Here is a 24,478-nt window from a genome sequence, read left to right as displayed (position 1 = left end):
TTGTACCTGACCTACCATAAATGTATACACAGATGTCTTTTACCCTACAATACCACTGAGTGTTGGTGATTTATTTGCTTTTATGATTATTGTACTAATTATTGCACTCATTTCTGAAACCCTTGGACAATACATTACTTCCTCCACCCTCTCTCGCTTGGCTTCCTTATATAGTGAGGTCTCCTGCACCTACACCAATATCCTTTTCCCCCCTTTTCCCTCCTGTTTTTGTTTTGTTGTCTCCTTTGAACGTGGGTGCAGTGCGCTCCCTCCAGCAGATTCAAAAGCAGGCTTCCCCCACTGTGAAGTCTCAATGTGATTGGTGCGTGGGTGACTGCTCGAGTTAATATCCAGGTACCGCAGTAGAAACAGAGGTTTCCTGAGTGGTTCCATGCAGGATCTAGTGCTAGTGCTAGGGTATGGATCTGGGCAGCATTAGGATTTGCTTCCTGTTCCTTTCCTTTGCTCTATTTAAGTCCTGTGTGTGTCTTCACTATTAGGCTATGTTTAATTGTAGGTCTATTTTAAGGCCAGCCTCTTCATAGTTTGTTTTGTTACCTTGGAGGGGAAGAGGTGTGAGAAGTGGAGGGTGTGGAAGGAGAGGTGACTGTGCAGCATACTAGTCACTCTCCTGAGTCTGAGGACAGTTTGACGGCTAGACAAAGATGAGGTGGTGGCAAAGACTTTAGCTGCCAAACCTTCGCATACTAGGAAAAAAGGTCAGTTGATACATCCTCTGATACAGACAGTGATTCTTTGCTGGAAAAACCTGGTTCCTCCTAGTTTCCAGAAAATAATTAGGTGCCATCTTATTTCACATCTGGGTCAATTTGGGGTTTGATCCTATACACGTTGAAAAAGATGCTGAGGGTGTCTTTCCTCAATTTACCAAGATGGATCCTGTAACACTACCTTTCGACCCCAAAATCAAGAAGGTCTTTTTTGGGGGTTTGGAGGAAGCAGTTTCAGATTCCTCGGTTTCTGCAGAAATCCTATCAGTCAGAGAGGGTGGAAGCTGTACTACCTCAGGCCATAAAAGTGAACTCTATTTTAGTGCCCTTGCTGGGCAGGTCTTCTTTGAACCCTGATGACTATTCACAATTGGCCCTACTGATAAGAAGGTAGATAACAGCCTTAAATGCTGTTTTGGAGCTGTTAATTTAGCATGAGTGGTAGGGGCGGGCATATTATTTAATTCCAGTGGCAGAATTTTTTAATTCTGTGTTACTCTTCGCTGGCGGAATTATCAGCACTGGATATATATATATATATATATTTTTTTTTTTTAGTAAAATATGGCCTCCTGGTAGACCAATCGTGTCTGCTAAAGACAGCTTATTGGAAAAAACATCGAGCTACATCGATAGCTTCATTGCCCCATTCGTGAAGGACCTCAGTTCGTATCTCAAGGATACGAAGGACTTTTTGAGAATTATACAGGATGTGGTATGGGAAGAGGACATGATCCTAATAACATTAGACATTGCCAGCTTATACACGTCCATTAAACACGAGGATGGTCTCATGGCAATGAAGAGCTTCCTAGAACTAAGACCCATCAAATATCAAAGCCATAACATGATGTTATTGGAACTCACAGACTTCTGTCTAAGAAATAACATTTTCTTATTTGCAGGCAAATTGTATTTACAACTGCAGGGGACCGCGATGGGCACGTGCTTCGCCCCCAGCTACGCGAACCTTTTCGTGGGTTGGTGGGAGAAGCACGTGGCCTGGGCGGGGGAGAACGAGCGGTGGATGGACAACATTGTCCTGTGGACCCGCTACATCGATGATTTGTTTTTGGTGTGGCGGGGTCAACAGAATGAGGCTGAGGAATACATCTCTGAGTTGAACAAGAATAACCTGAATCTCAGCTTCACAAGCAATATAAGTCAAAGTGAGGTATTCTACTTGGACCTTCGGGTCTTTGTGGAAAACAATAAAATACAAACCGCTGTTTACAGAAAACCTACGGCGGGCAACACCATATTGCACTCACGTAGTTATCATCCCCGTAGTGTCATCAATAATATCCCCTTGGGAGAGTTTTTGTGAATCAAACGCAATTGCTCAACCTCACAGGAGTTTGAGAGAGCCAGGGAACAGTCCAAGAAAAGATTCTCTCAGAGAGGCTATGGAAGAGGAATTCTAAAACGAGCAGAAGTGAGAAGTAATCTGGTAGAAAGGAAAGACCTGCTAATTGATAAACCCAGGCCCTCAGATACTAAGTTTAGACTAATAACCGATTTTTCTGAAAAATCTCCAGAAGTCTTCAATATAATGCGCAAGAACTGGAAGATTCTGAAATCAGATTCCGTAATCGGAAAGTCACTATTTGATTATCCTCTGATCACTTACAGAAAGGGGAACTCTTTCAAAGACCATCTTGTAAATAGCCACTATGAAAAAAGAAGAAAGAGAAAAATAACTGTTTCAGGCTTCTTTCCTTGTATGAAGTGCAAGTCCTGTAAAAATTCCCAAAAGGTCAAGGAATACTATATTCCAGGAAGGAAGAAGAAAGGCAAAATAACCAAATTGGTGAATTGCAACTCTGACTACACGGTCTATTGTCTGACATGTCCCTGTGGGAAGAGGTACATAGGGAGTACAGTGAAACCCACTAAACTCAGGGTCCTACAACATATGAGGGCTATCTCGTCAAAGGATCCAAATTACCCAGTAGCCCGCCATTTCGAGCAGGTACATGACAGCAATAGCAATTTACTGACTTATTTCATCTTGGACCAACTAGTCAGAACAGAAAGAGGGGGAAACTGGATAAAGAAACTAAGAACACTAGAGTCAAGATTAATTATCCAGCTACAGACCAAAACCCCGGGAGGGATGAATAATGAAGAAGAGATGTAGACTCACATCTAAACAATCCTATTCGTGTTCCCTTATCTTCTTTCTTAAAAATCTGGAAAATAGACATGTATATAGCTCCCCTAATATACAGAGTAGTGTGACCCGTCACCACAAATGTAACTTGTATCATTTATTATCATGTTATTCTTTTTGATGAAGCACAGTGACAAATTGAAAACAATAATTGTTTATATGTTCATAAGTACATCTCTATGCCCATTCAGGGCTAGATTGTAAATATTTCATTAACTGTGTCATGTTCTTTGGTGACCCAAAATTCTGTGAACTGAATGTGATTTTCACCAAGAGTTGGGTATGAAAATCACACACCTAGGTACTTGCGGCATAGATGCCAACTATATATGTGAAAATAAGTATAGGGGACAAAAATCTGATGAAATGTGATTTCATGTATGAATTGTGTTGAATTATAAATTATTTCTCCTACTTTACTTATAAATATACATATTAGAATGAGTAGACTATCCGTTAAAAGATGGCCACCGCAAAAGTAACAAATTAATTATCTTGAGTACCGTTTTCTATGTTTACGTTCATTTTGGTTGAGAACACGTGACTGATGACAATCACGGCTTCTGTTTTAAATGTATTTTGAAAACAGTGTCAGTTTACACTGACGAAGGCGGCAACGCTGAAACGCGTTTGTAGACTGATTGCTGAGGAGGTTTTGATCAATAAAAGACTTGGCGAACCTACGCCGTATTGGCTTGGAGTGCTCTCATTAGTAAACCCGTGATCTGGGGGTTTCAGCGTTGTGCAATATATATATATATATATATATATATATATATATATATATATATATATATATATATATATATATCTGCAAATACCTCGCAGCAGCGCTCCTTACAAAGAGACTCGAGGCAAGGACCAACTTTCCTTCAGCATTCTTTATTTAGCCATTAGGTAGTGTGTCATGACGCGTTTCGGCCGTCCCAGCGGCCTTGGTCACATGGCGAAACTGATTACTTTTGACCCATTTAAAGTGATAACGTGCAATCACATGTCAAACAAATGATGAACATAGAAAAAATACTATATGTATAAATACATTTTGCATATACTTTCTCCTGGTACCAATACAAAAGTGAAAATAACTGTATAAATATATAAATAAGTCACAATTTGCATAATGTATCCAAAGCTATAAAATTATACATATACTACTACAATTCATTGTGCGAAGAGTGGAATGATAACTGCATAAATGCTTATAACTCTTCTAGATGGTATTGAGAAAGAAGTGTACCATATAGTCCATCAAAATCTATTAGAAATTATTGTGCGAAAAATAGTGCTCACCCTGGTGTATTAAAGTATAATACCAAATTATAATAATGTTCACTGCTATTTAATGATAGTAGTGAAAGAAAGAGATCCATAAAGAGGAAAATTAATGTTATCTATATGGATCAAAACAAAAAGAAATGAATTCAAGACGTCAACTGTGCCAGCCAGATAAGGCTCAAAAAGAGGGGGGATTTGTGGAGCCTTACTTCCGGTTCCATTCCATCATTCTTATCTTTGGCTATGTTATTGCACTTATATTTAAAGTGACTTCGTGTCAATTGGAAAAAATAAATATAATTTCTTCCTCTAAAGTGACATCGTGCAGTCAACAGTGCAAATATAGTTAAAGTGGCTGGTGCTGGAGGTTATACAGTACTGAGGTAGAGGGGAAGAGAAGTCTAAACCTTATTAGAATAGAGCTTAGCTTCCATTTTCAAAACAAGATAATTACATACATCATCAATATTGCACATATAGAGAAAATTTCATCACACCATAGAAAACAGTCTAAAAAAGAGGGGATCGGTAGCATGACTAAAATCAGCTGTCACATCAAAAATCAGGATAAAAAACATATTACCCCAATATTTAAAACGACGGCTAAAATCAATCAATTCATATATATACACACACCAAATTTATGTACACTCAATATATAAATTATACATAGTATACTACAATATAAACATTAATATGTAAAAAAAGTGCATGGTGCGGACCAACTCCTCTTGTAATTTAGACTATAGGCATGTCATGGTGTTAGCTATATGGTTACAGGTGACATTATTCTGAAGTGGTCATAGGTATGTGTGGAGGTCCTCCGTGGTGTTAAGACCTCCCGGCCACTTTGAGTTAAACTCCAAAATATATTTGGTTTCCAGCCTGCGCATACATGCCTCCCTGTCGCCTCCTCTTCTGGTAAGTGCTACAGACTCAATGGCAAAGTATTTGAGACACTGAGGCTTACTGTTATGACACGCCTCAAAGTGTCTGGCCACTGGATAACTCTGGTCCTTATTTACAATGGCGCGCAGATGTTGTAAAATACGCTTATGTATTTGCAGCTTGCTGCTGCCAATATATTTGAGTTTGCAGTCGCACTCTAAAATGTACACACAGTATTCCGTTCTACAGGTTAGGTGTTGCTTTATTTCCCTAGTAGTTCTGGGGATTACTGTTGTATATTTTTTGGTATTGACACCATGTTGGCAGGCTTTACATACCAGGCACTTGTAAAAGCCCCTGCTGATCGGTCTCCAAGGCTCCTTGCCTATGCAGTCTTGACTATTTTTGGAGAGGATGGAGCCCATACTTAGACTTTTTCGAAATGTAACTGATGGATTGGGGGACATCACATCACCAATCGTGGGATCATCTTTTACAAAGTGCCAGTTTCTCCTGACGATACTCCTAAGTTCTTTCTCTTGTTTGGAGTAGGTCAGAATGAGTCTAACTTCATTAGTGTTGTCACTTTGTTTCACTTTCCTAGTCAGCAAATCACCTCTGTCTTTGACCCTGGATTTCTTTATAGCAGCGTTCACTATCTTGGCGGTGTAACCCCTATCTACAAATCTTTGAAAACTTTCCTGTTGTTTGACAATCATATCTTCCTGATTGCTACAAATACGGCGGATGCGTAGCATCTCGCCATAGGGTATAGATTTGATTAGATGTTGGGGGGTGGGCACTCGTAGCATGTAAAAGAGTGTTACCTGCCGTCGGTTTTCTAAAAAGAGTACTGGAGATCACATTATTACATATAAAAACCTGTACATCTAAAAATGTTACCGATTCCCTGCTTACATCAGAGGTAAAATGCAGATTAAGATCATTGTCATTGATGTCATGTATAAAGTTTAAAACACTTTCCTCGGAACCACGCCATACAATAAATAAGTCGTCAATAAATCTGAGCCAACAAGTTACATTAGTAGTCCAATATTCTTCAAATTTTCGCTGGAGGACCAGTTCCTCCCACCACCCCATAAAGAGGCACGCATAACTGGGGGAGAAACTGGCCCCCATTGCTACACCCTGGACTTGTTGGTACATTTGACCGTTAAAAATGAAAAAGTTATTGTTGAGGCAGAATTTTAACATGTCCAAGAGCATTTTGGTGTGATTGGCCAGTTCAATGGGCCTGCGGCTAAGATAATACTCACATGCCCGCAGGCCATCCTTGTGCTTTATACATGTGTATAATGAACTGACGTCCAATGTTACCAACAACAAGTCGGGGCTCCATGTTACATCCTCCAATTTTCGCAGAAAGTCACTTGTGTCTTGTACATATGACTTTAATGACTTCATGTGTGGCTGCAAAAAGTAGTCAATGTACCTTGAAAGGTTTTCCAAGGGGCCACCACATGCTGCGATTATTGGTCTTCCTGGAGGTTTGGAGATATTCTTATGGACTTTTGGTATGAAATAAATATATGGTGTGAGTGGATGATCTTTTTTGATGAACTTGAACTCATCTCCACTTAACACACCAAGGCCCTTCCATGCCACCAGGTTCTTTGATAAGGCCTCCAACATCACCCTGTATTTCTGGGGGGTGCTCTTGGAGTAACATTGTGGGTCATCTAATTGCCTATGAGCCTCCTCCAGGTACTCCGTGGCTGGCCATAAAACAATGTTCCCACCTTTGTCTGAATTTCGAACAATAACTTCAGCATTTTTCAATTTGATGGACAATTGATTTATTTTTCTCTCCTGGTTTGTATATTGACGCTTATTCTTGTCAGTCTTTAAGGCCATCTTTTTCACTTGTTGCACCACAGCATCACTGAATGAGTCAAGACCATCTCGTGCTGCCAGGGGAATGTATTTAGACTTGGGCTTGAATGGGGTAATTGGTTTACTTTGACCACTGGACGCCACTATCTCCTGTGTCCCCAAAGCCTCATCAATCCCCAGTTGGCAGATGTCACGATACAAGTTTAGGTCACTGACTGCCAGTTCTGAGGCGCTAGTGGTAGATCTGATTGGGGCGTTTTCTGTGCCGGTTGTCTTATTGAGGAATTGTTTTTTCAATTTTAATTTTCTTATAAATCTGTATATATCTGCCCTCGTGGTAGTATAAGAAAAGTTGGACTCCGGACAAAAGCTTAGGCCTAAGCTTAGTAATTGCTCTTCTGCAGCTGATAGTTCTATTGGGCTGAGGTTAATTATAGATTTTGTTTGTTTCTTCTCGCTGGATTGGTCTCCATCACAGCTCACAGTTATTGAAGAATCCATTATGTTGTCTTTGATTATATATTTAGATGATATATATATTACCTACTGGCGGTCGCCAGTAGGTATATATAGTTAGGATTTTTTCTCTATGGGATTTTTGAAAATTCTATGTCTAATAACTTTGGCGTTTGTGGACGGAATTGGCTGAAATTTTCAGGAAAATGGAACATTTTGTTACTGAGCAGCCCCTGACAATTTGGGGGGGTTTCATCAAGGGGGGGCCGAGAAAAAAGGGGGTCCCAAAACACGTTTTTCCCATGTTAATTTCCATAGGGCGGTTGGCCTCACTTTTAGCTCGAACGGCTGAATGGATTTACACGAAACTTGGCAAAATTGTAGGGACTGTTAGCCCGATGTGCCTTTGCTAGGTCTCAATATATGTGCTCCAGTGGATTTTGAGTAATTTAGGTTCAAAAAAAGATATATATCTGGGCGGAGCCTAACCACACATCTGATCTGATTGGCTGTCAGCACTTCATCCAAGAAGTGTTGGCAGCCATCTTGGGACCAATATACATGATAGCACCTCATTAAAAAGCATTGTAGTTAATAGAGGGTTTTAGGACTTTAGTTAGATTATAAATCATTTGTTGATGGTACCATACATGTTTTAGGAATTGTGGTGGGTTCTAAGGTGATTTTACCATGTGAAAAAACCTTCTGCTGTGATATCATGAATATTGTTTGAAAGAAAACTAATATCTCATGATTTTCCCACAGTGGTTTGGAAGGGGATCTATAAGCTAAACTGAAAGCATATTTTCTGTAAATTCACATTATCTTTCTCAGTCATGTGAAAATGAAGTCTGACATTCTCAGTAAAACATGTACATCCAACAAGGACAGAGACTGTCAGTTGATTCCTTTGTGTTCTACTGCAGCCTCCTAGAGTGTTCTAAAGAACAACTAGAGCGCTAACAGTCCTACTTATTACAAAGGTATGGCACACCTGAAGCCATCTTGATTGGAATAAAGTGGTAACTCTTAAAACATTTAATTTAAAAAGAAACAACATGAGGGGGTATATTTTGCCATAGAAAGTATGATTAGTGCTGCAGAATGAAAAATTAGGGCACATTTTGAGTGACTTCTCAAATCCTTTTCTATTTCATTAAAACATTCTGACATGCAGTCTCCCAAAATGGCCACCAGAGACAAAAGAGCCCAAATGTAGCCCAAATATCACCCAGATGTAGCCCAAGTATAGCCCAATGACAGAATGTCCCAGAGTGTTCTAAAGAACAACTAGAGCGCTAACAGTCCTACTTATTACAAAGGTATGGCACACTTGAAGCCATATTGATTGGAATAAAGTGGTAACTCTTAAAACATTTAATTTAAAAAGAAACAACATGAGGGGGTATATTTTGCCATAGAAAGTATGATTAGTGCTGCAGAATGAAAAATTAGGGCACATTTTGAGTGACTTCTCAAATCCTTTTCTATTTCATTAAAACATTCTGACATGCAGTCTCCCAAAATGGCCACCAGAGACAAAAGAGCCCAAATGTAGCCCAAATATCACCCAGATGTAGCCCAAGTATAGCCCAATGACAGAATGTCCCAGAGTGTTCTAAAGAACAACTAGAGCGCTAACAGTCCTACTTATTACAAAGGTATAGCACACCTGGAGCCATCGTGATGGGAATAAAGTGGTAACTATTAAAACATTTAATTTAAAAAGGAACAAAATGAGGGGGTATATTATGCAATAGAAGGTATTATTAGTGCTGCAGAAAGAAAAATTATGGCACATTTTGAGTGACTTTTCAAATCCTCTTCTATTTCATTAAAAAATTCTGACATGCAGTCTCCCAAAATGGCCACCAGAGACAAAAGAGCCCAAATGTAGCCCAAATATCACCCAGATGTAGCCCAAGTATAGCCCAATGACAGAATGTCCCAGAGTGTTCTAAAGAACAACTAGAGCGCTAACAGTCCTACTTATTACAAAGGTATGGCACACCTGAAGCCATCTTGATTGGAATAAAGTGGTAACTCTTAAAACATTTAATTTAAAAAGGAACAAAATGAGGGGGTATATTTTGCCATATGAATTATGATTAGTGCTGCAGAAAGAAAAATTAGGGCACATTTTGAGTGACTTCTCAAACCCTCTTCAATTTCATTAAAACATTCTGACATACAGTCTCCCAAGATGGCCACCAGAGACAAAAGAGCCTAAATGTAGCCCAAATATCACCCAGATGTACCCCAAGTATAGCCCAATGACAGAATGTCCCAGAGTGTTCTAAAGAACAACTAGAGCGCTAACAGTCTTACTTATGACAAAAGTATGGCACACCAGAAGCCATCTTGATTGGAATGAAGTGGCAAGTCTGAAAACACTCAATTTAAAAAGGAACAACATGAGGGGGTTAATTTTGCCATAGAAAGTATGATTAGTGCTTCAGAAAGAAAAATTAGGGATCATTTTGAGTGACTTCTCAAATCCTCTTCTATTTCATTAAAAAAATTCTGACATGCAGACTGAAACATGCACTTTGAATACCAGCACTTTGAATACCAGCAGCAGACGTCCCTGGTGAGCAGTAGCTTTACTACAGTGATCTAATGTGCAACTAGAGTGCTAACATTCAGAATTTATGGCAAATGTGTGACACATCTGAATGCCTTCTTGATGGAACCAAAGTAAACAAGCATTGAAAATGCAATAGATCTCGCCCTCGTTTAAGTTAAAGCCATTCTGTTTGTAATGAGGTGGCTTTTTAGCTTTGCTTTTATTAGTGTTTTTTCAACTTTCATGTAAATAACATGCATCTGTATGCATATAAGTATATGTATGCATGCATTTATGTTTGTATTTATATAGATATACAGATGATATATGTTTATATATGTATGTATATATATATATTCACTGAAAAAACCATAGGCTATAGACCATATATAGTTAGGAATTAGCATTTACAAAACCTTGAAAATTCACTGAAAAAACCATAGGTTATAGACCATATATAGTTAGGAATTAGCATTTACAAAACCTTGAAAATTCACTGAAAAAACCATAGGTTATAGACCATATATAGTTAGGAATTCGCATTTACAAAACCTTATTTTACTCACACAAAACCATTGAAATTCCATATATAGTTAGTTGCACTAACTATATATCGCGCACCCGCAATCCACTGCTGATGATGTCACATATTACATCATTCATGACATGGTCAGTGACATCACTGATGACATCACTGATGACATCTCAAATGACATCACTGATGACATCACTGATGACATCACTGATGACAACATCCAGTGACTGTATGTTTCTGTAAAGTTAAAATATGTCTTACATATTGAAGAATGAGTGGATGTATAAGTGTCTGGATGAAGGATTTAGTAGGTGCATGACTGACTGTATGAGTGAGTGATTAAATGTGTCTCACTGAGTGCATGGGTTAGTGACTAAACTGTCTTAATTTGTGCATCATTATGTCTGTTGTTCTGTAAACTGTTGCATGTGTTGATAAGTAGCTATATGAGTAACTATATGGGTTATTGATTGGTTGCCCAAGTATTTGTATGGGAGACTGAGTGTGTGTGTGGGTGGCTGGGAGGTGTATGACTCTGTGCATAGATGTGTGAGCAGTTGATTCACTAGATGTATGGTTTCAAAAGTGCATGTGGAAACAGCTGTATGGGCGGTTGACTGTGTGCATGAGTGTATTGGTGAGTGAATGGATATCTCAGTGCTACATGTCAAAGTAAGTACATATGTAAAACACAGTACATGTGAGAGTTGACATATATAAATAACTGTGCATAAGAGCCAGTGAATGTGTGAGTGGCTGTATGGATCATTGTGAACTTGTATCAGGGATTGTATAAGAGAGTAAATATGTGTTAGTATATGTTTGAATAAGTAAAGTTTGTATAACTGTATAGTTGAGGAAATGGAGGTGTGATTGATTCTTTGCATGACTGACTAGGTGTGTGAGTAACTCCATGGATGAGTGACAGTCTGTGAGTGTCTGTTTACACTGATTGTATCTAAGGTTATATTAGAGTCTGAAGAGGTTCATCGTATTATCACATGAATGATATCATCAGTGATGTGATCAGTAATGTCAAATGAGATGTCATCAGTGATGTCATCAGTGATGTCATTTGAGATGTCATCAGTGATGTCATTTGAGATGTCATCAGTGATGTCATCAGTGATGTCACTGACCATGTCATGAATGATGTAATATGTGACATCATCAGCAGTGGATTGCGGGTGCGCGATATATAGTTAGTGCAACTAACTATATATGGAATTTCAATGGTTTTGTGTGAGTAAAATAAGGTTTTGTAAATGCGAATTCCTAACTATATATGGTCTATAACCTATGGTTTTTTCAGTGAATATATATATATATATATACATATATATTTACATATATATAACCAATTATGCAGCCATAAAGACACAAAAGAGTTTTGAAGCTCCTACATGGTGAACAGTTCCCATGATTCCTGGATATGTGACAGGTACGCTCCTAAAGATACACAGGCCACTAACAAGTAGTGTGGAAATGGGCAAGACATTGGAGGTCTACAGTGGACCAGCACGGGCGGAAGAAAGGGGACAATAGTGCCCTTGAAGAAGTGAGTACTTTACCTGGATAAGGGTCCCCCACAAACAGCTTGAAAGGGTCATCTAATCTTATTTGACCTAACTTAGGGGCACATTAGGATTGCGGATTTCCCACATCCTCTGGGCCGGCGGAAGCCACCGCCGGCCTGTAGGATGCAGAAAAACCGCAGCGGACCCACCAAAGACCCACCGCCGCATTAGGATGGCTGGTGGGTCCTGGTTTCAGTCCGCAGCTTTTCTGCCGCGGTTGGCTTACAACCGCGGCAGAAAAGCCCTAATATGGTGGCGGTGTCTCTCAGACACCGCCATCCATATTAGAATGCCCCAAAAAATATGCTTTTCCGCGGCTGGTTTTCCGCCGTGGAAAAGCATACGGACCTTCACTGCGGGGGCCTGTTGCGGGCCCCCTGGGTGAAGGGGGGGGTGAGGGTGCGCATGGGGGTACCTATGGTACCCCCCTGCATTTGTATGCCGAAATCGGCAGACACCGCACGGTGCCTGCCGCTTTCTACATACAAATGCATTGCATGCATTTTTAACATTGCGGCAGGTGCAGCTTGAAGCCGCACCCGCCGCAATGTTAAAAATAGAGGATGTGACCGCCATGGTGGCGGTCAAATCCTAATTGCACAGGAGGGAACTCCGCAGGCCATGCGGAGGTTCCCTCCTACTCAGTGATCGCGGAAGGACTCAAGTCCGTCCGCGATCATAATGGGCCCCTTGATGTGCAATGTGAGCATATGGAAGGGAATTTGCTGATAAAGGGTACGCATCATTCATATTGGTCAATACTGTTAACAGAGCATTGATTGGATGATTTATATTGTTTAGGTCTACACATAGAGTGCATGTATTGCTGGTTAATCATAGTTCTCAAGAGAATGGCGAACCCCCGCAATGCACAGCAGAATCACATGCCTGCAGCCTTTCATGTCTAATTATTTCCAGTTAGACGTTTGTACTATTTGAGAGTGCAGGAGCTCAGTTAATTCCCACATTTAAGGTACTTGGACATTAAGTCTGAACACTTTTACACTGTCAGAGCAACCAGCTCTTAAATCATTCAATCTCCTTCGAAACACAAATCTGGCTCCCTGGTAGCAGTTGCGGTAAGCGTGGTAACACATGCAAAATTAGTCCGCACTCCCAGCTTTTAATTGAATTCCCAGTCAGTGGCAGAATCGAGGTCCATGCTTATCCAATTCTCTCTTGCTTCTCTATTGCCTCGATCTCAGCCTAGAAAGTCTGGTGGAAATCCCTGTCAGGTGTAGACACCTAGCCTGTTACTTTCGATACATCTGTCACAGACTAAAGTTCACCTTCTGCTTCACACTGTTCAGTGGTATGGCACCAAATGATCACAGAGAGAGAGAGAGAGAAAAATACACCAATAACATATATTCTAATAAAAAAATATATATTATGAATTAAAACATTAAACTATTTAAAAGTCTTTCAAATTAAATTTTCAACTTCAGTGAATGCAACAGTAGATAAAATGCTGGATAGCAGAGGAGTACAATTTACTAATCCCCCTCCAGTGAGTGCAACAGTAGGGAAAGTGCTGGATAGCGGAGGGATAAAAATTACTATTCCCACTCCAGTGTGTGCAACAGTAGGGAAACTGCTGGATAGTGGAAGCCTAAAAATTAATATTCACACTTCAGTGAGTGCAACAGTAGGGATATTGCTGGCTGGCGGAGGGGTAAATATTACTATTCTTGAGTGCAACAGTAGGGAAAGTGTTTCATAGTGGAGGGGTAACATTTAATATTCCCACTCCAGGAGTGCAACAGTAGGGAAAGTGTTGAATAGCGGAGGAATAGCAAAGTGGTACAAATTACTATTCCCATTCCAAAAAATGTAACAGTAGGGAAAGCGTTTGATAACGGAGGGGTAAAATGTACTATTCCCATTCCAAAGAATGCAATGGTAGGGATAGTGTTGGATAGTGGAGGGGTAACAAACTACTATTCTCACTCCAATGAGTATTGTAAGTGCTGGACATAGTAGTACAGAAAATTACTATTCACACTGAAACACTTAAACATATATATATATATTAAAAAATCTAAAAGATAATACAAATTAATATTCAATACTATATAAAATAAAATAATAAATACATTTACCAGTAAATATTTATTTAAAAATACAAAATATTTCTACAAAACAAATTAATGACAAAATACATGTATTTATTTAATTTCCTAACCTATAACACCACACTAATATTAAAACACTTCCCATTTCTTAATTAAATGTATTTACATATTTTACATAATAAATAAACAATTAAATAATTCTTACCAATAAAACATTTATAAACACTAATCTACTACACACATTTTAAAACTATAATTTGCACAACACAAACTAAATTAAACTATCATTTAACAAAACACATTTAAAACTTATCTTAAAATTACAATCAATTACTATTAACAACTAACAATTAAATTATTAAAATGTATTTAATACCCACCATTTATCCCTGTTAAAAATAAACATAACAACAATATATATATATATACAAATTACACAACATATGTATCTATTAATTAACATTAATTAACAACATTATGTTAATTAAACACAAATTACTTCCCAACATTTACACGAATATAAACCACAACACACATCTAAAATTAATTACACAATGACCATAATTAATTAACAATTAATTAAATAAAATTAATTAACAACCAATCAATAATTCATAAACTAAAAATAAATTACTTGCAACCATATACACCTACTAACACCTCAACACACACCTAAAATTAATTACATAATTACCATAATGAATTAATAATTCATTACCAACTAAATATTGATTAATAATAAATTAACTTCACATTTAACACCATAAAATATCAGTAAAACAAGTAGTAATAACTGAAAATTAATCAATAAATGTAATATAATTAAATTACTTCCCACCCTATTCTGCTATAAACCCACAACCCACTATGGACCTAAAAGCGCAAAAATTCATATTTAAATTTTTTTTTATAACTTTAATATAATTAAATTACTTCCTACTACCTGATAAATCCACAACCCACGGAACTAAAAGCGCAAAATTCATATTAAATGAAAACGAATAAATTTAATATAATTAGATTACTTCCCACCCTATTCCCCTATAAACCCACAACCCGCTACAGAACTAAAAGCGCAAAATGTAACGTTTTTTTATAACTACTACAAATGTAACACATATATTAAAAATACAAACAATTCTTATACAGAAAAACATACATCACATGCATATAAAATATACACTAAAATGCATAACCATAATAAAAAACAATATTTTTAACAACAATATTAAACTAATCGATATTTTTAAAATCAATATTACTTACCTGAATTCGATATTCTTAACCTCGATATTTTTGCTGTCGATATTTCTGACCCATGATATTTCCAACACGATATTTGTGCACCTCAACATTTTGTACTCAATATTCTGTCTCTACATCGACTTTTTGTTGAAAATAAGCTCTTCGGTGACCAGCTGGATAACAACCTTTTAGGGATAAGAAACATTCATGTTCATATAAATCCTCTTCTGGGAGGACATAGAGCGCTGGTCTAGGGATTCAAAAGTATATTGTAAGGGAGAGTCTACGTCATACTCTTTTTAACATCACAAATACCAACCCTGTCATCCAGGGAAGTCTCAGGATGGGTCCAAAAAAGCGGGCTCCTCAACTCAGTGCTCCTTACTATTCCGGTCCTCCCACCTTGGAGGTGGTAGGAAGGAGGCTCAATGACTTTTTCTGTCAGTGGAAAACATCTTTTATGGATCAATGGACTCAGAACATCATTTCGTATGAAGCCTTTATAGATGTCAGCTCTCTGCCTCCAGACTCATGATGCATCCCTACTCTTGTCCCCAGAAATCCAGTTAGAAAGAAGGAGTTGTGGATGGGATTTCAGCATTGCTGTAGAAGAAGGCCATCATCTCAGGTACCCAGGACCAGCAGGGTTAGGGGGTGTATTCCAATCTGTTTTTGGTGCAAAAGATCTCAGGAGGCTTTTGTCAAGTCCTCGATTTGAAAAGACTCAACCATTGGATAAAGACTGCATTTTCACCTGGTGACATTGCAAGTCATCATTCCTCCGGTGATGGTGCAAGATTTTTTGGATAGCGTTGATTTGCAAGACGCTTACTTGCACATTCCTATTCACCTCACTCACTAGATGTTTCTTCAGGTGGGCAGAGCTCATTTCCAGTTCGGTGTGCTCCCTTTTGGATTTAAATATGTCACCCAGGTTTTCACATGGGTTCTGACTCTATTGATGGATCTCCTTCATCAGGACATTTGTTTCTAACCATATCTGAATGCTTGTCTGGAGTCAGCAGGTATGGTCAGTCAAGTAATGGATCATGTCAATCAAGTAGTCTAAGTGTTGACATCTCATGGGTTCCTTATTAGACCCCAGAAATCACAGTTGCTTCCAGCACAGGAGCGTGTCCGTTGCAAAAACATGAGTGTGGTCATGCTTCCAGACAGCAGGGTGCAGAAAATAAAATCCCATATTCTAGGCCTTCTGCTAACTCCCATTCCAGAGATATCTAACTGGATGAGATTTCAGGGGGATCTAGCAACTATGTTTTTTGGGTTCCTTGGGCTCAATCCCATCTGAGCATCCTCTTTAGATATCTGCTTCAATCCTGCCATCCTAGCTTGCAGGGTATGTCTTTCCATCTTCCTGTGTTGGTGATCATGAGACAGGAACTAGCTTGGTGGTTGGGTCTGTTGAGTCTTCTGAAGGGGGTGTCCTTATTTCCCCCCCCACCTCTGATAATTACCACAAATGTGATCAAGAAAGGATGGAGAGCTGTGATGGCTTCGCATCCGGTACAGGGCTAGTGGACAGTCCCTCAAAGTATCAGACCAGCAAACTGAAGGGAACTTGAAGCAATTTGTTTGTCCCTCCTGGCCTTCTCTTCATGGATTCTCTACAAAGCTGTCCTAATCAGGACTGACAATACCACAGCAAAATCTTACATCAACAGGCAGGTAGGGACTAAGGCCTGGTCCCTGTCACTCATTTCGGATTGCATTTTCTCTTGGGGCCAGACTCAACTCCTATCTCTGACAGCGATTTATATTCAGGGTCTTCTGAACTCTTGGACTGATGTGTTGAGCAGGGTGATTCCATCCTCTCATGACTTTTACCTTGCTCCACAATAGTTCAGTCATATTTGTGAAAGGTGGGGATGTCCGGTAGTGCATCTTCTCATAACGCTAGACTTCCGTGATTTTGCTCCAAGATGTGGGAGGCTCCAGCCTGGGGAATAGATGGACTATTCTGTCCTTGTTCTCGGGTCTTCTGTTTGTTTTCCCTTTCATTCAGAAGTTTCTGTCTAGAGTGAGGAGGGAGGGTGATTAGGTAATCCTGGTTGCTCCTGCATTGGGCCGTTCTTCTTGTTTTCCTTTTCTGGTGAGGATGGGGAGGGACTGTGAGTGGTTGCGGCCTACGAGCCCATCTCCTTTGAACCTCTTGATCCTTAAGGAAGAGTATCTGGTTCATCTAAAATTGACAGTTTGGAGACAGAGCAATCGGGATTGATGGCTCTGGACTGTTCTGCCTCTGTTTGGTCTTCTATTAAAAGCTTCCAGGAGACATTTCACAATGGCTTCCTATGCTCGGCACAGGGTTTCATTTGGGAAATGGTGTGGGAAGCAGCAGATTGGGTCTATGTCAGCTTCTCTTCCTGATAGTTTTCAATTTCCACAGGATGGGTTCACTTTGGGAGTTTTCCCTTCCACTCTGAAGCAGCAATGGGCGGTGAGAAGGACTCAAAGAAATGCAATTACCAGTATGTAATCAAAGCATTGCTAGGTGCAAAACCAGCTAAAGATTTTTCACTTTGAGTCTAGGAAGCATAGTTGTACGTCCACCAGTAAAAGCCAAATGTGAGTGCAAAGTTGCACAGAAAAAAGTGATTAAAATTGAAGAACACACTTCAGGAAACACACTGTGCAGTTGATCTCTATAGATTCATTCCTTAGGAGCCAGAATTGACTTATACCAAATGTTTTTCATCCAGAAGCTATTTTATCAAAAACAGCTTGGTTTAAAGCAAATTTAATCTAGAACAATGACTGTCTGATACTAGCTCTCTCCTCTAAGCTCTACCAGAAAGCTACTTCACTACTGTTGTTCAAGCCCTCAAACATATACACTTGTATGCTGGTAGTGCCCTGCTCCATGGCCTCCTAGAGTCCCGACCAGCACCCCTTAAGAGCATCCTCAACACTGCAGCACATCTCATCTAAGGTCTGAAGAATTATGGTCACATCCCTCCCTTTCTGCTGGAACTCCATTTGCTCTCCTTGCCAACCTGTCCCATCATCAAAACCACATGCATATTCTACAAAGCACCCCCTTTCAGGATCCGGAAGAACATTCCTCAATCCATGAGGACCACTGCTATGTTGCTCTAATTTGAGAAAGTGTTGATGGTTCATCATTTTAAGAACACTACATCACAATGCAATAAGAGTCCACAAACCAGCTACCTCTCCTATCACTCAAGGACTTTATGCTGGTCTTTGACATAGCACATGGCTCCGCTGCATTTTGAACAGGTTTGTGCTATAGAAATACTATATAAATATTTACATACATACATAGAGAGAATGGAGCTCAACATATAAATGTATCCCAGAATGTAAATTATTTTCCCAATAGAGTGTCCATCATTAGTTCCATAGTTTGAGGTAAAATAACACAGATAACTCCATGGTAAGTTCAAGGCTCAGCATTTCTCATTCTAAAAGAGATATAATTTGGTTAAGAAATGTTTAGGTGATACTGATAATAACGCAGTAAGTGATGTAAGGATGATAGTGTACGAAACAGTTATTTAATATGTATAGAAAAAAACTATGCTCTGTGCACAAGGCAGATGTGGAGGATTTTAAACAAGCACGGTTACCCTAGTTGCCATTAAATTAGGCGAACATTGCTTAGAATGCAAAATAATGAGTCAAAATTAAGGATTTTTCTGTGCTAAAGCTTTATGTGATTCTCTTTTGTTCTGAAGTCTGATAATTTTCGAAAGAATGCGATTACCGTAAAAGCATATACACTGCAAAATTCTGAAAATAGATAAAGTATTTGATGTTCTGCAGCACATAAACTCCAAAGTCTGACGAGCAGCCTATTGAACCAAGATAAACGCCCGGCGCAAAGTGAAAGGACTTTAATAAAGAATGGGGGCATATTATCAAGAATGGGCGTTACATTATCGCCGCTTTTATCGGCAGGAAACTGCCGATAAAGCGGCGATAATGGGCTTGATAATGTGCTCCATGAATTCCAATCGAAGCCCATGTGAGATGTGAAGACATCTAACATGGGCTTCACAATGTGGTGTATAAAACAATTTATTTTAAACAAAAGATTTCACAGCCATTATATTTCCTTCGGCCATCTAGACTAACAAATATCCTATAAGTGAAGTACAATATGAAACTAGCTTTACTTTGTATGAATAAACCTTTATTGAAAAAAAATATTATCAGGTTAAAAGCGGTAAAAAAACTTAAAATACCGTGTGCATCTCAATACTACTATGCTAGTCATGGAATACATTGAGAATAATTTACTAATTAATAACTAAGAAGAGAATACATAATGTAACTGTCCTCTTAAGCAAGAAGATAAAGTATTACATTTCTGGCAACGTACTATATGAGCTCTCTGCTTAAAATTTTTTTATCTAAAATATAATTGCAATTATATTAACATGAATCAACGTAGAAACTACATATAAATGCAAATAGCAAAAAAAAGTGTTTAGAATAATCACCAAGTCCTAAAACTCATAAATATGTCAAAAAAGCTTTCGTCTCCCATGTTAGTTGCCAATGAGATTGACTAACAAGTAGATCATAGTATGCATACCCACAGAACGAAATTAAAAAGGGTCACACCTATCTTTAGGGCTTCAATGTGTTGATCCGTGCCAACTCTCAAAATTACTTCGCTAGTTTTAATGGATAGCAGAATGATACCTGAAGGCCACTTATTGCATGTAGCTGGATGCATACTCTGGACGGCCATACAAAGTCACCCCCTGTCTGTAAAAGACAACCTATAGCTTTTTCTGTAAGAGGTCTATCACAAAATTCAAAGGTGGTGGAAATCGCTTCATGTACTAGCAGTTTAAACTCGTTACTTATTCCTCATTCTCTGAAGTGGCCTTTGGAAGCATGAAGTGCTACATACATCCCATACAAACTCCTAAAAGACCCCAGTGTAAATTGGTCTCCAACTCCGAGCCACTGCATTTGACCCACATATAAAATACATACTATGTAGAAAAATGTCTACATAGAAAGCTAAACTAATTCCACACAGGTTTCAGTCCAAGTTGCAGTTGTTGTACTTGTTCATGTTTTACAAATTCTTTTCACTGGATTCCCATGTCTACTGTTCTCTTTGACCTTTCTGTTTGTGTTCGACGTGGTCAATTTTTATTTATTTATTGTACTTATAGAGCGCAACATTCGTCCAGAGGGATATCACAGCGCTAGAACAGCTCACCCAAATTGTTTTGCATTGTGTTGTGCTGGCTTTAGAAGTCTGCGTAGGATACCACTGCTAAACAGTAAGAAAGTGCCTGTGCTTCGCCTCTAAAACATGTCTTGTACATTGGAACTGCTCTCTAATGGTCAAGCAGTTGGTCACCTGTTTACCTACTTCAAAGACACACAAATTGGAAGGATGCCTGAATCCGAGAGGACCTAGCTGACTATATTGGGCTATACTCTGCAGGTACTAGGCTGGAGAGAGACTTTATGCCCAGAAGTCTGCCCTGAGGATTTAGGCAATTCAAGACAGACCAGAAGCTTTCCCAAAAGATGGAGACTAAGGGACCGATTACGATGCAGGCAGGAGGGCTCCGATCACGTGTGGGAGTCCTCCTGCCCGCATCGTAATCACTGGTTTGGATTCCCTTCTGACCGAGCCATTTCGATGGGCTCGATCAGAAGGGAATCCGAACCAGTCTTCCAAATGGCTTACAATGGGCTTGGAAAGCCTGTCTGCCATTCGGAAGTCCCACAGTAATCCCCCGGCTGCCTCTTTCTGGCCGAGGGATTATGTTGGCAGTTTCCCTCTGCCTTTTTGTGCAGACCTTTCCAGCACAAAAAGGCAGTGGGAAACGGTTTTGGGGGCCCCCAGCATGGCCCCAATGGGTGCAAGGCTGCCGAATGGCAGCCTAGGGGGCACTTATGGTGCCCCCTGTTGACCCCCGCACCAGGTGGCAGGCACCTTGAGGTGCCTGCATCGGGGTGCAGGGATGAACTGCACCATAGCATTTTGTCATGAGAGCATGCATTCCATTCGGAATGCATGCTCCTATAGCAAAGTATAGGAATGCGACCGAACAGGTTTCGTTCACATCCTAATTCCTGGAATGGAACCGACGACTGGAGGTTGTTCGGTTCCAGTTCCAGAATGATGCCGGACGGACTTAGGACTGTCCGGCATCGTAATCGGCCCCTAAGTTTGAAGGTAAAACTTTTGACCCAGATAATCTACTTGGTGTATCCGACCCCCATTCCACTGTGGATGGCCTGAAATTGTGCCTAAATCCCAATCCACTGTGAACTGTTGCCTTACCATAATGCTTGACCACCTTTTACGTGCTGTTTGCCTAAAAACGTTTACAATTCCTACCTCTGTTTCTCTCCTTATGCTGATCTTTGTGTCTTTTTGCTAATTATTTTTGCTCTCTATTTTCATTAATAAGTTTTTGCATTTTATTGTGAAGTATTTCATTCTTAAATTTTTTTAGGAACTGCTTGAAATTAGAACACATTTCTCCAGGTATTGCCTGCTGCTTGCGTCACAGGTATTGGAGATCGAGCAGAGAGTCTCCCAGAACTATGTTTTGACCTACCCAGAGTAGTTTTATTTAGCTGCCATTGGAGCCCCTATCTAAAATAATAGTCGAGCTTCTTACAGTATGCCACACACCAGTTAAGGCACACAGTAGCCCACCTTGTCGTATTTGACCACATCACTCCCATTCAACAAAAACTCCAATGCCTTACCCCGAAGCTAGATCAATGTACAAAACAGCATTGATCACATGTAAAGTTTTTCACAGAGGGACCCTTATTTACCTGGCTGAAAAATGGAATGCGTAGCAAGGCTAATGCAGTGCATATACGCTTCTATTTGAATGCCCTGCATTCAAAACATTATTGGCTCAATCATTTTCTAGCTGTGCAACCAGAGTCTGGAACTCTTTCCCGCTGCTTTATAAATTAATACTTCTCTTTACCATTCAAGAAAGATCTGAAATGTTTTCGCTTGGACAGGGATTTCCAGGCTGGAACCATCTAATTACATTTCCAATTAATTCTATTTGTGACTTGTTACCTCGGTTAACCCTTGTTTTCTTTACTACTCTTTTTTACTCACTCCTTCTCTCAATTTTTCTCTACCTTACATGTACATCTAGGGGCCTATTAGGATGACGGGCGGACTTTGTCCGCCCGTCATCCTAGCGGGGAATGGGACCGCCCGCCATAAGGGCGGGGGTCCCGGGGGTGGCATTAGGATGTGCCCGCCACTGTGGCGGGCACATCCTGCATTTCTAGCATTGTGGCGGGCGGAGCGCTCAGCACCGCCCGCCACAATGCTAGAAATGCATGTCAGCATTTGCATATACAAAGCGGCAGGCACCGCGCGGTGCCTGCCGCTTTGTATATGCAAATGAAGGGGGGTACCAGAGGTACCCCCCTATGTGCACCCCCCACCTGTACTTCACTCTGGGGGCCCACAGGGGGCCCCCAGAGTGAACACTGCATGCCTTTCCGTGGCGGCATTTCCGCCACGGAAAGGCATTGATACCAGAGCATTGTAATATGGCGGGCGGTGTCTAACAGACACGCCACCATGTTACTGGTTTTCCGCCCCGGCCGCAAGGCGACCGGGGCGGAAAACATGCGGGCGGTGTTTGTCACCGCTGCGGTCCCCTCCGCCATCGTAATATGGCGGGGGGGGAATGCAGGGAAGGATGGCGGGCGGATTGCCTCCGCCAGGGTGGCGGTGGCCACCGCTACCCTGGCGGAGGCAATCCGCCCGCCATCCTAATGGGCCCCCTAGTTTGTTCCTCTCTTACCCTCCATATCTATTTCATTCCTACTCTCAAATGCAGTCTTCCTTTTTGACCCTCTTTTGTTTTTTTTACTGCATCTGTATACGCTTCATCTGGTTACTTATTATTTTTACATGTTTAAATTTATGTATGTCTTGCAAATGTACACCTATAACTATGTATTTTATTTTAACATGCTTCATTACCCTTGGGCCATGTTTGCACAACACGAACCACAAGAATAAATACATAAAATGACAGTGGTTCTTCTCCAGTTCCACATTTTAAAAAGTGGTTTCATTATGGGAACAGTACAAAAACGTAATATGGCTATAAGGATAACTGCATTTCAGAATATGAAATCATCTGACTGTAATGGAGCAGTGCTGCGAATTGCTTCAATTGAACAATAGCTGTTAGTATGATTTAATGTATCAAACGAAAGGTTAATGTTCAATTCCAGGCATAGCATATCCCATCCCAATGGACACTAAAACTTTCATATATGCTGGTCTGCTCTATAAATCTTTCTGACATTGCTCCAATACTCATTATATAAGAGGCGATAATATCCCGAAAAACAAAGAAAATACGTTTCCCGCTCCAGTTCATACGAGCATATTGACAATGGTTATAAACTTTAAGTGTTACCGAGAAGTCTGGGACTATTCCACACATTTGCCTATAACACAATGAAGTGGTCTAGTGACTAAGCTTCTGACTTTTGAACCTGGTGACCTGTGTTCTGATCCTGGCTTTGCCACTTGATAGAAAAGAGTGTGATTCTAGGCAAATCAATTAATATCCCTTTGCCTAAAACTGTAAATATTTGTGAAATGTGATGCCATTGTAAATTTATGAAATGTAATGTCATTATTCAATTTAAAGGTGCAAATTCCCAATTGATGGACACGATCTTGAAGGTTTCTCAGCACTCCCATTAACATACAGTACTCTGCTCCAAGCCACTTCATGCCATGCTATATTTATTTTGTGTCACTTTTATAGCGCACAGCTACCCCAACGGGGTGTCCCTGCGCTCCAGCGGATGAAATGATTCTTACTCCATAAGGATTTAGCAAAATAGGTGAGTTTTCAAAGCCCTACGAAAGGGGAGTTCCTCCTGAATTGATCGAATTGACTGCGGGAGTTTATTCCAATGAGATGCGGCACAGATTTGGAAAGTTTTACCTCCTGATCGCGTCTTTTTAAATCTCGGGATAGTGAGGAGATTTTTGGAGCCTGATCGCAGAGGTCTGATATTTTTGTATGGGCGGAGGCAGGAGGAAAGATATGCCGAACCCTGCCCT

General features: G+C 40.0%; 1 protein-coding gene across 3 annotated transcripts in view; it reads right to left on the bottom strand.

Moving 5' to 3' along the window:
* The window catches only part of GUCY1A2 (guanylate cyclase 1 soluble subunit alpha 2), a 1,137,327-nt gene that overhangs the window by 297,922 nt on the left and 814,927 nt on the right, over positions 1-24,478 (bottom strand). Inside the window, exon 7 of one of the 3 annotated variants that reach the window (XM_086933481.1) lies at positions 7,870-7,889. The exons of the other annotated variants lie outside the window; for them this stretch is intronic. Coding sequence (XP_086789607.1) covers positions 7,870-7,889 — 20 coding nt within the window. The remainder of the gene's footprint in view (positions 1-7,869; positions 7,890-24,478) is intronic. 3 annotated transcript variants of the gene reach the window in all.

This window comes from Lissotriton vulgaris, chromosome 8 (assembly GCF_964263255.1).
Source record: "Lissotriton vulgaris chromosome 8, aLisVul1.2, whole genome shotgun sequence".
NCBI classification, from domain to species: domain Eukaryota; kingdom Metazoa; phylum Chordata; class Amphibia; order Caudata; family Salamandridae; genus Lissotriton; species Lissotriton vulgaris.
This window is presented reverse-complemented; position numbering and strand designations above follow the sequence as displayed.